Genomic DNA, 13,900 nt, shown 5'->3' on the forward strand with positions numbered 1-13,900 from the left:
TTGCACCCCCATGGACATGCACCCATACACACACAAAATAAATCATCCCCACCCCTTGTCCCCTTCCTTCATCAAGACGTATTTCCATGCATGAAGGGTAAAACAGATCTCAGGAGGACCATGTCGACTAAGTTCTCTATGGAATATGCTGAAGTTTGTATGTGGTGAGATGACAGAGGGTTGGTGAGCACTAGAGGTGTGTTAGTGAGTATGTGGGTGACCAGCTGAAAGATGCTGTTGTTCTCTGTTGTTGATGCTGCATGTTCAGAATGACCAAATGGACTTTTTTTTGCAGATTTAGGAAGAAATCTACAGTAGCTGATTCTATCAACAACCTTGTACATAGACAAAGCCTTGAACACTTCACTGAAGGTAATATTATCTCTCACATGCATAATGTTTTTTTTATTTATTTATGCAATTTGAATCAGATGTAAGTGTTCACTCGGTGTGTGAATTTGAATATATAAGCACATCCAAAATCACTGGTTTTGTTGATTGCTGACTCAGCACTCCCAAAAATTGCAAGGTAAAGACAGCTACCTAAAAAGAAGTATTGAACCTATAAAGGTTCTAGATCCAGGATTTCATAGAAAGCACCAGATAAATTCCTGCAAAGTTTCTGTAACTCTGTTTCATTTCTGTTTGGAGTTACATCAGTAGTCTGGAACTGAAACACTACATCAAATTTGGATAATATTTTTCTCAGTTAGAGCTTTGTGATCTTATTCCTATATTAATGGGCTAAGGGGTTTTTTATTACTTTTCGACTGATTGATTTGTTTTCTTCTCCTCTCTGTGTGACACTAGAGGAAATCCATGCAGAAATTTGCTATGCTGAATGTTTACTTCAGAGAGCAGCACTCACATTCCTCCAGGTATGGACTCCTGTGTGGCTTGTGGGGGAAAAAAAGTACATACCATACAGGTTCCTATTCTTAATGAACTGGTAGAAGACTCTAGTTTGACCTAGTGGTGTAAGGCTGCTTCATCTGGATCAAGTCTGGATATTGGAACAGTGCTGAGTGCCCAATGACACCCTTCTCCACTCCCTCTTATTTCACACTCGTGTGAAATGTGACTGCAGTAAGCACCACTTTTCAAACACTCTGTATTGGGATATCAGATTTAAAAAAATAAAAGAAGAAATGGTCATTGAAGCTGTGCTGGAATACAAGTGAGTTTTTTGCTTCAGTCTGGCTGATGTTTGCTTTCCCAAGACTACTTTCTCACTGGTGTGTTCTTGAACTGCATAGCTATTAGGCTCCACACATGATTTCTCCTTAACAGTGCTGCCTGTCTTTTAAAAAAGGGGAGTTCTCCCTCTTCTTTGAATTTTATCTCTGTACTAATGAAGCTTGATTTGTTTGGTGGAGCAACATTAGCAGTACTTACTTGGGCTCCAGCATGCAATTTAATTTGTTCATCACACTTGAAATAACTGATTTTTATTCTTGATTTGACTGTACTTGCTGTATAAAAGTGGGCCTCTTCATCTATGAAGGGGATAATAAAAGTCACAGTCAGAAAAGCCTAATGTTTCTTGGCTCAGTGGTGCTGGTAGGAAATGGAATGCAGGTGGTGGTTTTATAGTGTTTGGGAGTTGCCAGGTGGGCTCTGATTTATGTTGCTTATGACAGTTTATGGACCGTGTAACGTTTTTCAGCAATCTGCTGTGTCCCTCTGCTAGAAACTACTGCTTCATAGTAACACCCACAGTCAGAGGAGCTTTTATAGTTCCTAGAGTGCTGGTGATGGACTTTGAAATGGCCAAGGTGTAGCTACCTGTTTCCATTTTCCTTTGGGATCCCTTGGGATGAGTAGCCTCTAGCACAGGGAGCCATTTGGGTGATGTCTGAAACCATGGAAGCAAGACTTTTGAGAAGTTCTCCATTGTGCCTGTAAGAAATAAGTGTTTTAAAGCAATGTCTCTTGGTTTTAAGCACTGTTTTCACAGGTATCTGTTTTAAAAATTTTTATAGATACATAGGGGATTTAAGAATAAGAAAATAATTTCCTCCTCTGCAAAGGTCTGTTTGCTTCCTCTTCTATTCTATGTTTAATTTTTCATGAACGCATGAACCAGTTCTAAAAATTAAACAAAGGCACTTGGTTCCAACAGGTATTAAAGGGGGTTAGTTTTGATGCTTAATGTAAATGACCAGATCTGATTGAAAACACATAAAAATTGATCTCAGCATTTTACAAGGGCTGGACAATTCTCACATTGGCTATCCTTGTTGTTGGTGTAATGAGCATTCTGAATATAAACATTTTAAAACCATCTTCTTTCCTTGTTCCATTTTCCATTCAAAGGAAAATATAACTGAACCTTTACACATGGTTAGATATTCTGTACCCCCTGGTGTGCTGTACTGGGATTAGTTCATCTAATCCATGCTATTTTCTCCACAATGCTCCATGTAGCTTCTTATGATTTTTCTGTGATGGTATCTTCTGTTAAAACACATACAGACCTTCTGTCCCAAAGTAACAGCAGCTACCAAACCAAACCAGAATGACAGACTATACATGATGAGCGAGGCAAGAAATTGCCACCGCAAAGCTACAAGACTGAAGAGTCTTTAACTAATGGTCCCCCAGACACACTTTGCTGTAATTTCTCAGTTTGTTATAGCTTATAATGTAGCGTGTTACCATCTCATATATATGAGTATTCAGGCCAGAAAGAGCATATCCTGTGTAACTTTACTGACCCTGCTTCCCTTTTTGGGATATGAAACTATATTCTGTAGACTCCTGAGGACAGGCAGTTACTTATGAGCATTTCCTGGCTCAGCACCAGGCACATCTGAACTGTGCTGAAGGACAAATGAGAGAAAGCTATTTTTTGAAAGAACCACAAATGCATATACCTTAGGTGACATTCACTAGCATAGTCCCTGTGTTCATTAATGCAAATTCAGATGGTCCAAAGGTGACAAGGGCTAAACTGATCTCAGAAGGCATAAAAATAAAGTGCCTATGTCTGAGCAGAGTAAAAAATATTTTAATATAGAAAGGAAATCCTAAATCCATGTATTGTGTCTCAGAGGCTTATATTGTCTGTGTCATGCTGGTTGTGTTCCAGGTATGTGTTCACCTCAAGAAGGCAAAAGCCCTTTATAATGCTTGCAAATTCATATTGCTAATGTGTTTCCATTCCAACAGGATGAGAATATGGTAAGCTTCATAAAAGGAGGCATCAAAGTCCGAAACAGTTACCAAACATACAGGTGAGTCAGAGTGGTGATGTGATTAAGTGTACTCTATCAGTAAAAAGTGCTGCTGGTCAAATATTCCAACATAGTCATTAGGCATATTGAAATGGCCTTTCTTTATAGTTCTAGCTGCAGCTTTTTGGAACATTTGAAACCAGTAGCTGAAGCACAAGTAATTCCATAATAAATGCATAAAAATGAAATGAAAGGACAAGAAACCGAAGAGCAATGTAAAGTATAAATGGCTTCAAACAAAGATTAAACAAATTTGCAGGAAATAGGGGCTATTTAGCATAGCAAACAGATGCAGTCTCCCCACATCATGAGGTCCATAAGCAGTCAATTCTTAGAGGATGCTTTTCCCAGCATATGCCACTGTCTGAGTGATATTTGGTGAGCTGGACTTTTAATCTGGTTAAGTTCACCAATTCTGCTCTAAAGAGAAGGTGCATGCTATTGCAAATGATAAGCAGAGTTGCTTATCTGAACTCACAGTATACTCATTACTTAGTGTCTGTAAGCCAAGAACATCTGCTTAGGCAGAATTCTTTTCATCCAGGTATGTTATGCAGAGCCACTTTCAACATGTGCAAATGATTTTGAAGTACAGTAGTAAAATCTAAAAATTACATTAAAATGTACACCGTGGGAAGCATATTCAGTTGTGCCTTAGTCAAGACCAGCTTTTTAGTTTGTATAAAATATTATGATTCTAGTAAGTCTTAGGTGTTCTTCTTCAAAGAATACTAATACAAATGCTAACAACAACTTGCATATTAAGAAAAGCTATATTTTAACAAAGGGAAAGTTTTTATGTGAGACCAGCAGTCATGATTTTTGTACTGTACCTTTGGTGTGGGAAGAAATAATTGGTTGCAGTTTTGGTGAGAGTGTGGTGCAACAGAGAAAACACTGAAATATGGAAATGAGGCTTTATTTGCTTTGACTGATCGGTATTTTTTATAATGTATTTCTGATACAAAAAAAGCATTTTTCCCTTCCCTGCTGTCAGCAGAACTGCTTGATAATCTGCAACAAGAGCAAACTTGAAAAAATAGGATACATAAATGTTGCAAAGACAGTTTTTGAAATTCTCTTTCAGGGAGGAAAGGTCACCAGACACTGTAAAAAAGATGAAATGAAATAAAACAAAAATTCAGAATGAAACATTTGCTTAATGACAGTGAATTAAAAGTAGCAGAAAACTTTCACAGTTCTTACTGAATTGTAATTACTGAAATGTAACAGATTCTTGTGCACTTTCAGGGAGCTGGACAGTCTCATACAGTCCCCACATTATGTCAAAGGAGAGAACCATCTTCATTTTGAGGGAGGTGTAAAACTTGGAGTTGGAGCATTTAATCTGGTACGTACCAACAGTTCTTATCCTGAGCTGAAGTCCTGCTGCCTCCTGGAAGTGACCCTAACTTGAATTCCTGAGAGGCTCTGCTGACATCAGTGTTGCTGATCATGTGGCTAAAACAAAATGTGAGCTGACGGTGCAGGATCACAGTCTTTGGTCTAAGAAAATCAGATAATAATACTCTTTAGAAATACAGAGACTGCTGCCCACAATGTGGGATGAGGGCCAGGAGAAGCCTTGCACAGAAGCAGAAGTTGCCTGTGGCTGAGTTCCACTTTCTGTCTTACTGACACTTGGAGAGCTTGGGCTGTTGGCAGAGCAGTTGGTGGGGTGGGGTACAGGAATGAAGGGGTGAATTGAGGTCCCACTCAGGCCACTGTTGGCTGTTGTTGCCTGTGTTCTGGCCAGAAAGCAGGTGATCAAATGCTACAAGATGGTTCCTGGTGCGTCAGAGAGGCATTGACCCAGAGATGGCGAGGGGTGATGTGATTGTTCAAGGGATGGGCTGCAGAAAGTGCCTGGTGCTTCCCCTTCCTTGCACTGCTTTACGTGAGTCTGCCACATGCCCAGATGTTAGATTTACTGCACAAGGACAAATATGTACTGTGTGGTGTGCAACCAGCATTTCTGAAACATCCTAATCCTGGAGTAATGTGCTGTGTAAACATGTTTCTGTGCAGGGCATCCCAGGGACACAGGGTCTCTATATTAAGCAGATATTTCTGTTCAAGTTGCATTTAAAATATAGCAGGTGATACATTTACTCAGGAGTTTGTCATATAGAAATGTTTTTAGTACTTTTAATAATTATTTCTTGTCTTTGGAAAAATTGTGGGAGGCAACTGAGAGACAGAAAGTTACTGCATAACTGTTGCATTTCTCTCTGTAGACATTGTCCATGTTCCCTGCACGGATCCTGAGATTACTGGAATTTGTTGGATTTTCTGGAAACAAGGTAAATGTGAGCTAAATATTATTGGTACATTCCTCTCACTCTTAAATTTAAAAATGGAGACAGGAGTTTATCTCTTCTTCCTCACATTAGTTGTAACCCTCTGAAACACCCTGGTATCACACAAGCACGCTGTTACATTGATGCTTTTGTGCAGCTCAATTTTCCTTTATTTTTTGTCTGAACTATTGCACTTCAAAGATTGGGGAGAAAAAAACCCTCTATTTCATTTCTGCTTTAATAGCAACTGTTAACTTGAGTGTGGTACCTAAATTCTCTTGTCTAAAGGAGTAAGTGCTGTTTTGCCTTTTATATTACCTTCTGTTTATAAAACAAGTTTCAAGGAAAAAAAAACGTTTCTTTATCAGAGCTGCAGTCTTACATGACAGGTCAATGACTGTCATCACCATTTGATTAGTTTACAGGAAGGGTCTTATATCTGAAAATAAAATGTCTTGTTTAAAAGCAAGGAGCAGAGTGTGGATTACAACTTAGAAATTTCCGGGAGCTATTTCACAAACAGTAAAGGCAAAAATCAAATACTTTCATCTGTCAGTTACAATAACAAAGAGCATCTAAAGCAAAATATTCTCCTAGAACTGTAAAGGCGATTCATGTACCAGCAGAGCTCTGAGAATACTTTGGTGAACACTCATCTTACTACTACAGGTGAAAATTGTCCCTCTAATTGAGTTTGTTGTTTTCTTTTGGGGTTTCTTATATGGCTATGAGTGGGCTGATATTTGTGTTGATGAGTCAGCTCCTATTACAGTTTTTTAATAACTCACTGAAGCATGACCTAGATTACCATAAATTAAAGCAAAAACTGCTGTCTACACACCATAGAACGGAGTAAGACGTGGATCAAAGCTCATTGATGGTCACTTATTTTAACAGCCTTAAAAAGTCTTTCTGCATTTAACAGATGCCTAAAGTCAAAAGCAAAATTGCAATTGCACGTGGACTCCTTTCCAGTGGTGGTTTCCCAAAGCTTACAACAAGAAGTAGTAGACAAGAGTCTAGAAGGTGAAAGAAACAGTGACAGAGGAGGAGAGGGAAGTTTGTGTGTTGTGTGCTGTGCACCCATCCAGGAGAAAGGAATTTCGAATACACTGTGTTTGATATTTTACTCTTTTCCATAAAGTGCTCACTGTGAGCATCAGATTGTGCAAGAGTCATTGTTTGTGCCTTGAGCTGTTTGCAGATAACCTGAGAGAGCTGCAGTGCACTGGAGGACAGCTCGATTTTGGTGTGGGTCATGTGTTTATTAAAACTGGATAAAAAAATTGCATTGTGTTATCTTCCAGGATACTAATCTGCCTCGAAGCCAGGAGATTTGCCCCTAGGGACTCTCCTTGTCTCTCAGACATGTCATGTTGGATAGTAAATGAGGACATGCCCAAAGCTCCTTTACTTCCTAAGCCATTTGTGGGCACTGTGGACAACATGATCAACTTAACAGCAGTCTGGAACCTCAAAATTATAGGTGGGATAAGATCAAGAAAGTATAAAAAGTAGCCTGAGGCCGTGTTTGTTCCCTTCCAGTCCAAGATGTGCCAGGGTTGTGCCCATCTCACTATTCAAGCTCCTTTCCTTTGCATCATTAGTCAAAATATGGGCTTATCTGTGTTTAGTAGCATCGGCCCTGCGTTTGGCATTGAGGTTCAATGCAGTTTTGCCCAGTTTTGTGAGAAATGTTTTGTGGGCAGAGGTGTCACACACACTGTACTGGGAGCATGTCTGCCTCACTGGGCAGCAGGTGGAGTGTGTGTTCTATCTGGACTTCTGTGTTTAGGGATGACTAAACTCTCATGGGAGAGCAGGAGAGTCCTTGCACTATCTCCCATGGAAGCACTGAACCTTTCTCACTGAGTCCTCTGCCAGGTCTCGGGCTAATATTTACCCTTGTTCTTATTTTATAGACAATTACAAATGCTGTGCTGCTAAACTGTGGAAAAGTTTGACGTGAGCCTGCCATATGTTAAGTGCAATTTGTCAGAGGGTCAGATGACAGCATGATTTCAGGGGAAGGCAGGAAAACTTTTAGATAGAACCAGTTTCTTTCAAATTATACTTCTTTTATGTGGGAGGACATTTTTCCCAACGCAGCTGAGCTGAAGAATATGTTTGATGTGTCAATTTGAAATTTAATTCCAGTTTCCCACTAAGCATTTTTTTTCAAACTGCATTTTGGTCTCTTCAGATTTTAAATGAAGGCTAAATCTGATTTTTTTTCATGGGATACATTCAAATTCCGTGTGCAGCTTAATTAGCCAGTTTGTTGTAAAACTGTTAGTAAGATCCATCCTCCTTGCTAAGCCTGCAGTTACGTGATCAGGTCATGGGACATGAACGATGCCCTTGCTCAGCTTCATTGTCAAGATCCCTAATTAAAAGAGAGTGATTTAAAAATAACATTCAAGAGATTTTGCTTCAGGAGAGTAGATGGATTTTAGTCAGTAACAGCTGAAATAAATATGAACCAGCCTCAGTGTTGTCTGATAATGATTTTGAGCATTGTCCTTGTTCGTCCTGCATCCGCCGTGGGATTCCCCACTGTTCATGTAGGAATTCCTGAATGACAGAGCATTGGATGTCTTGGGACAAGGGTTGAATCAATAAGATACTGATGTAATATTATGTAGTGTCAGTCTTAGGAATTGAGAGATTGTGGGATGTTATGGGGAACTTGGATGAAAGGTCAGAGTTCCCATACTGGATCACAATTGTCCCCAAGAAGTGTCATTGTTCCCTGCTCTGTGTTATGCTTTATGTCCTTCAGAGTAGCTTATGTTTTGTGTGAAAACAAAACCCAAATGTGCTAATATCATTTTAGAGCAATTACAAAAATGTAATTTTTGAGAAATTACGAACACTTAATGACTTGACATCTGTTTTATATGCCCTGTAATAGACTTTGTTTGGAAGCTCATTCCCAGTGTTCTGGGATTGCTCATATCAGTTGTGACATAGGTGTGGGAAGTAGTTATGGGTTATTTATGGTTAGAAGGTGTGTCCTGACAATTAAATATAATGTACTCACAGGTGCCAGTCAGTGGGTGAGCGCAGTTTGTTTACAGAATTACTCCTTAGACTCAGGTAGTCGCTGCCTGTGCTTTGGCTCCGAGATCCTCAGTTTGATCCCGGTGAGCATTACAGTGCCCAGCTCATGGCACCTCCCTTGGCTGATGAGGTTTGCTGGCTAGTCTCTGGAGGCTCCCTGTGGAGAAAGGGTGTGTGCTTGAAAAGGTGATTCATGTCTGACCCAGGCTTCTGTGCCAAATTGTCCCTTGGAGGAGTTACGTCTGTCTCAGCCAGCCACAGAGGGAGCCTAGGGAGGCCAGCTGACTGAGTGTGGGATGTAAAACATGTTTCCCAGGGACAACCCTTCATCTTCCTACCTTCCTGGGGATCTGATTTTCACAGAAGCAATTTGCAAGAGTGTTTTTGAGGAGAAGCAGCTTTGTTGCAGCGTTTTCTGCAAGCAAGCGTTGTAATACTAATAACAACTACTTCTATATTTCTTTTATTCAACCTGTGTCTACTGATTATGTTGTTCCTTTAATATAGAAAGTTTGGGATATTCAAGTGGCCTAGTGAAAAGTAAACACTCTTTAATACCTCTTCTGGACAAAATAGGATTATGGACATAGCACAGACTGAACTGACTTGCTTGGTGAGCTTCCCATACCTGTGTAACTACTCAGTTTGAGAATTTGGGCTTCAGTGTGTCAGATTTGCAGCCCTGTTCTGATGAATGGGCAATGTTCTTAACCCAGTTACTGCTGTCCAGGGTGTGGCTTTGTTCCTTGTCCATACAGATGATAACTTTGTGTTTGGTTCTGATAAAACACACTTTTGAGACTAAAATATGTGAGATCAACTTGACAAATGATTAAATTATTCTTTATGACTAACAGAATTTGTTTCTGAATCATTCTTAGTGCTATTTGCATTCATATGAATTTTTATATTATTTATATTTGGAAGATACCAAATACTGTAAGGCCAATGTCAGTAAAGGCTCAGAGAAATATCAAACTTGAAGACTTTTCACTGCAGAAAAATGTACTTTGGAAATCTACTTTGGAATTTTTTTCTGCCAAAATTCATTCCATAGAATATTTTGTCTTCTACCTCAAAGTGCTACTTTTTAAAAAATCCAAATTTTTGTGGTTTTCATCTGGGCAGTTTGCAGAAGCTCAATACATCATATTTTGTTACTTATTTGTATCAATTAAACTTTTGCTCTCAGAAGAAAATGAAGTGGATTTTATTTTGCAAAGTGGTTGGTTTCCATTAAGTCATTGATTTTTTCAGTAGTGATTTTACTGTCTTTTAATTTCTTCTGTAGTGACATGCAAGTCATTATTTTCATTATTTTGTCCCAAGTAGATGTTATAATAGACCTGCAAATACGACTTGTATTTTCCCCTGTGACAGTAATTAATGTTGTAAATTAAGATTAAAAATCCCACAAAAAACTGTATTAATGTGAAAACACCTAACTACACTAGTTAAGTGAAAAAATATATGTGTGATGAAAATGAAAGTATGATTACAGGCTTCAGTGTTTACACAGTGAGCGATAAAGGTGTGATAGTGTAACACCCCTCAGTCAGCAAGGGCACACAAAGCATGTAAATCTGTTGATCATGTAACTTTTAAACAGAATTTTCCCCAGCACACAGTGGATGTCTTACTGTGCTTATTTACTAGTAGGCAGATCTCATGTTTGATACATTTGCATATTTATATTCTTGCTGTTGATATCATGGAACCAGTCCTGGAATAGGCTGATAAATGCTCTTGCCTCAGGAACTTGAATCCTTGAGGTTGGTTATCCATCATGCTGTCACTGAATATGAATGTGGCGTTACACTTGATTGCTTTAGTTCTTCCAAAAGGGAACAGAAATACAAATACTCTTCTTATATTTTTCCACTGGTGGTAGTGGGCCAACATCGTTGCAAAGCTCTTTTTGTTCTTGGCATGCTTAAAAACATCTTTTTGCCCTGATATCTTTTGCTCTGCTAATTGCAGATTTTTTTTTTGATACCTTTAACTTGCTTGTCTAGTGAACCTCAGCAAACATGGATACACTGCACAATGGTGATATGTGGGTTTTGCCTTGCTTTTAAAACCTCTGTTTTTTTCTGGAATGCTGTTTAGAAGAACTTGGATGGTGGTGATAAGTTCTCTCATTCTCTTATGTTAACCATGTAATACATCCCAAGTTGCTGCTCTGTCATCAGATATTTTCCGGGCTACGCAGTAATTCCATGAAAAACTATTGGATAAATTAATATGTGTATTTTGACCTTCGACTGCTGTGTAAGTGATGTATGTCAGTGCCTTTTTGGGAATTTGGTGAGTGAGCAATCTGAAGATGACACTGCAGAAGTTAAATTAGCAAAACTCAGCTCTGGATCTGTTCCAATGCTTTGTCCCCCTCTCTCTGTTTGCACAGGAACATGGTCTGCTGCAGCTTCAAGAAGGAGCATCATCATACAGCTTTAGGTCGGTGCTGTGTACCATGCTGTTGCTTTGCTATCATACTTTCATGACCTTTGTGTTAGGTAAGATTGTTTATAATAACTCTTGGATTTGATTAGTTCTTGTGGGACACAAGGGGGAAAAAGACTATTCCATCACCTATTTGTTGGTGAATTGTTTGTTCGTAACCAGATTAAATGTAACTCGTTTGTAGGTCATTTTACAACAGTGATTATAACTGAAGAGAGTGTCTTAATTTTCAAGATGGAGGTTTGTTTAAAAAATAAGAAGGGAGATAATGGGGATAGCCAAGGAAGCTGTGAGAGCTGAATTTGACTTCAATAGTCAGAGGCATTAATTGGGAAGTTAAAATAATGGCTGCAAGTGATGGATTCATTGTTCATGTTTTTATGTCATCCTTGAATTTTTGGGGGAGGTGATAGCTTCCCACTGACACACACTTCTCTGTTGTCTCTTGCTAAAACATTCTACAAAATGTTTGTCTACACATGGGTTTACAAGTCAGTAAGAACAATGCTGTTGGGGCTTCCTGTTTGCTGCCTTAGTGCAGCACCAACCTGGTTTTATGCCTTACTTAGCAGAGAGAGGAACCTATGTGTTGCCCAGTTGAGGATGGATAATCAGTACCTTGCATTCCTTGTTTTTTTTTTCTCTTTATTTCTTAACTATTTTTATCTCTTGCATTGTTATGCATTCTAGGGACAGGAAAAGGAAATGTTGAGGAGGCAGAAAAGCTACTTAAGCCTTACTTGGCTCGCTATCCAAAGGTAAAATGAATCCTAATTTATTTTGTATGATCATTTAATGTTTTCTTGCCAAATAACAAAGATCTAGACTGTATGGTCAGCTTGAAAACTGTTACAGAATACTTGTATTTTTATTATTATTTATTACAGGGAGCCATATTCCTGTTTTTTGCAGGCAGGATAGAAACACTAAAGGGTAATATTGATGCGGTAAGTAATCATTTTGCTCTTGGGAAATTAGACTTCAAAAGCTTTAGAAAAATTCCTCCAGAAGTGATTTTTCCCTTTTGGCCAATGCTTCCTGTGGCTTTGGCCTATATGTAATTTGTAGTTCATGAATTACAAATAGGAATTTTGAAAATTATTTTGACTAACTTGTTTGTCCACCTCTTTTTACTACCCTTCTCAATTTGTGGTGCTAATCTAGTCCACCAGTATTAATGACACAGTTTTTTCATTGTCTTTCCTATCCCGAAGCAAGTTGGGCCTTTAATAAGACCCAGTGGTAATCCTTTGCCTTCAGTCTGAGTGCAGAGTCATACCAGACTTCAAAGAATTATGGAGATGGAGAATACATGTTCCCAAATACTCTTGAGACGGGGTATCAGCTGGTGTGCAGGGCAGTAGCTCCCTTGAAATCCGTGGAACCACAGCAATAAATGTCAGCTGAGCATCTGTCCTCTGCCTTCAGTTTCCTGATTTCCCTAGACACAAACATTAATTTTGATTATGCTTAGAATTTTTGTAACTTCCAGGAATGAGGAGGTGTGTGGCAGGGTAAACTTGCTAACACCAGGATGACTGTGTAGTCAAGAATCTCTTGTGTGTGCAAAACCAGCAGATGTGATTTTGGGAAATACTGGGCTGTTAATAATTTGGAAGTTGCAGGAGCCATGTGGGCAGATCCTGGAGCCCCAGTGTCTGTCACAGCACTGCTGTTTGTGCACTTACACATGACTAAGGCAGTGTTTGGAAATGTCTGTGTGCAGGCAGTCAATAGGTATGAGGAATGCTGCGAGGCTCAGCAGTACTGGAAGCAGTTCCATCACATGTGCTACTGGGAGCTGATGTGGTGCTTCACCTACAAGCGCCAGTGGAAGATGGCTTTCTTCTATGCAGACCTGCTAAGCAAAGAGAACACTTGGTCAAAGGTGAGTGAACAGAAGGGTGAAAGGCCCTGTAGTATCTATTAACTTTCAGTCGAGTTGACTTTCTGTAGCTTCAACAATAGAGATTGTAAAGTAAAACCTGGCCCGCTGTGGCTTTTATAGAATGATGTGAACTGCAAACATTCAAATCTGAACAGACTGTGGGCAAGCAGAAATCTTTTGGGCCCAGCTGGGAGATGAAGATCAGCTTGTTGAAGAGGTTCTGCTGTGTATTCACTGGTTGTGTCATCAACAAAGTGCAATTAATGGCACAAGTTGCCATTTCTTTCATCACATTATGGATATGAGCTCTTTTGGTGATGAGTGGGGCGAGCCGCCATGGCGGTGCCTCCAGGATAATAAGTTTAATTAGAAGTGGTGCCTAACCCTGCACATCTGAAAGGGAGAAGTTCTTCTGTCTGGAATCCTGGTAGCTTTCCTCCCTTCATCTTCCCTTTTTGCCGTTTTAAAAGTGGGGATTACATTTCCCCTTTTCCAGTCAGTGGGAATCTCCCTGGACTGCCATGACTTCCCAACTAATGATGAACAGTGGCTTAGCACCTTCATCCACCAGCTCCCTCAGTATTCACGGACTTGTGCACCTTCAGGTTCCTTCGATGATTTTGAACCCAAACTTCTCCTACACCAGACAGTTCTTAATTCTCCTGTTCTCTGCCTTTGCCTTTTGTGACTTGGGCAGTGAGGCTGGAGCACTTGGTGGTGAAGACTGAGGCAAAAAAGTCAGAGTACTTCAGCCTTTTCCAGATCCTGGGTAACCTGGTCTCCTTTTTTTCTTCCAGAGAGGGCCCATGTTTTCTCTAGTCTTCCTTTTATCACCAGCATACCTATAGGATCTTTCCTCGTTGCTCCTGGCATCTCTGGCCAGACATCAGGGCTTCAGCCTTCCTGAAAACCTGATCCCTGGCTGCTCAGACTATTCCTCCCAGGCTACC

The 13,900-nt window shown here is 39.7% G+C and overlaps 1 protein-coding gene across 3 annotated transcripts in view; it reads left to right on the forward strand.

The window, feature by feature from the left end:
• Positions 1-13,900, forward strand: part of TTC39A (tetratricopeptide repeat domain 39A) — a 45,036-nt gene that overhangs the window by 18,304 nt on the left and 12,832 nt on the right. For all 3 annotated transcript variants that reach the window (XM_027683178.1, XM_027683177.1, XM_027683179.1), the window contains exons 4-12: positions 296-372; positions 811-878; positions 3,172-3,236; positions 4,488-4,587; positions 5,474-5,539; positions 11,007-11,115; positions 11,753-11,820; positions 11,950-12,009; positions 12,789-12,950. In XM_027683178.1, the coding sequence (XP_027538979.1) occupies positions 296-372; positions 811-878; positions 3,172-3,236; positions 4,488-4,587; positions 5,474-5,539; positions 11,007-11,115; positions 11,753-11,820; positions 11,950-12,009; positions 12,789-12,950 (775 nt within the window). The remainder of the gene's footprint in view (positions 1-295; positions 373-810; positions 879-3,171; positions 3,237-4,487; positions 4,588-5,473; positions 5,540-11,006; positions 11,116-11,752; positions 11,821-11,949; positions 12,010-12,788; positions 12,951-13,900) is intronic.

This window comes from Neopelma chrysocephalum, unplaced genomic scaffold, assembly GCF_003984885.1.
Source record: "Neopelma chrysocephalum unplaced genomic scaffold, ASM398488v2 Primary Assembly neopelma1_64, whole genome shotgun sequence".
NCBI lineage: Eukaryota > Metazoa > Chordata > Aves > Passeriformes > Pipridae > Neopelma > Neopelma chrysocephalum.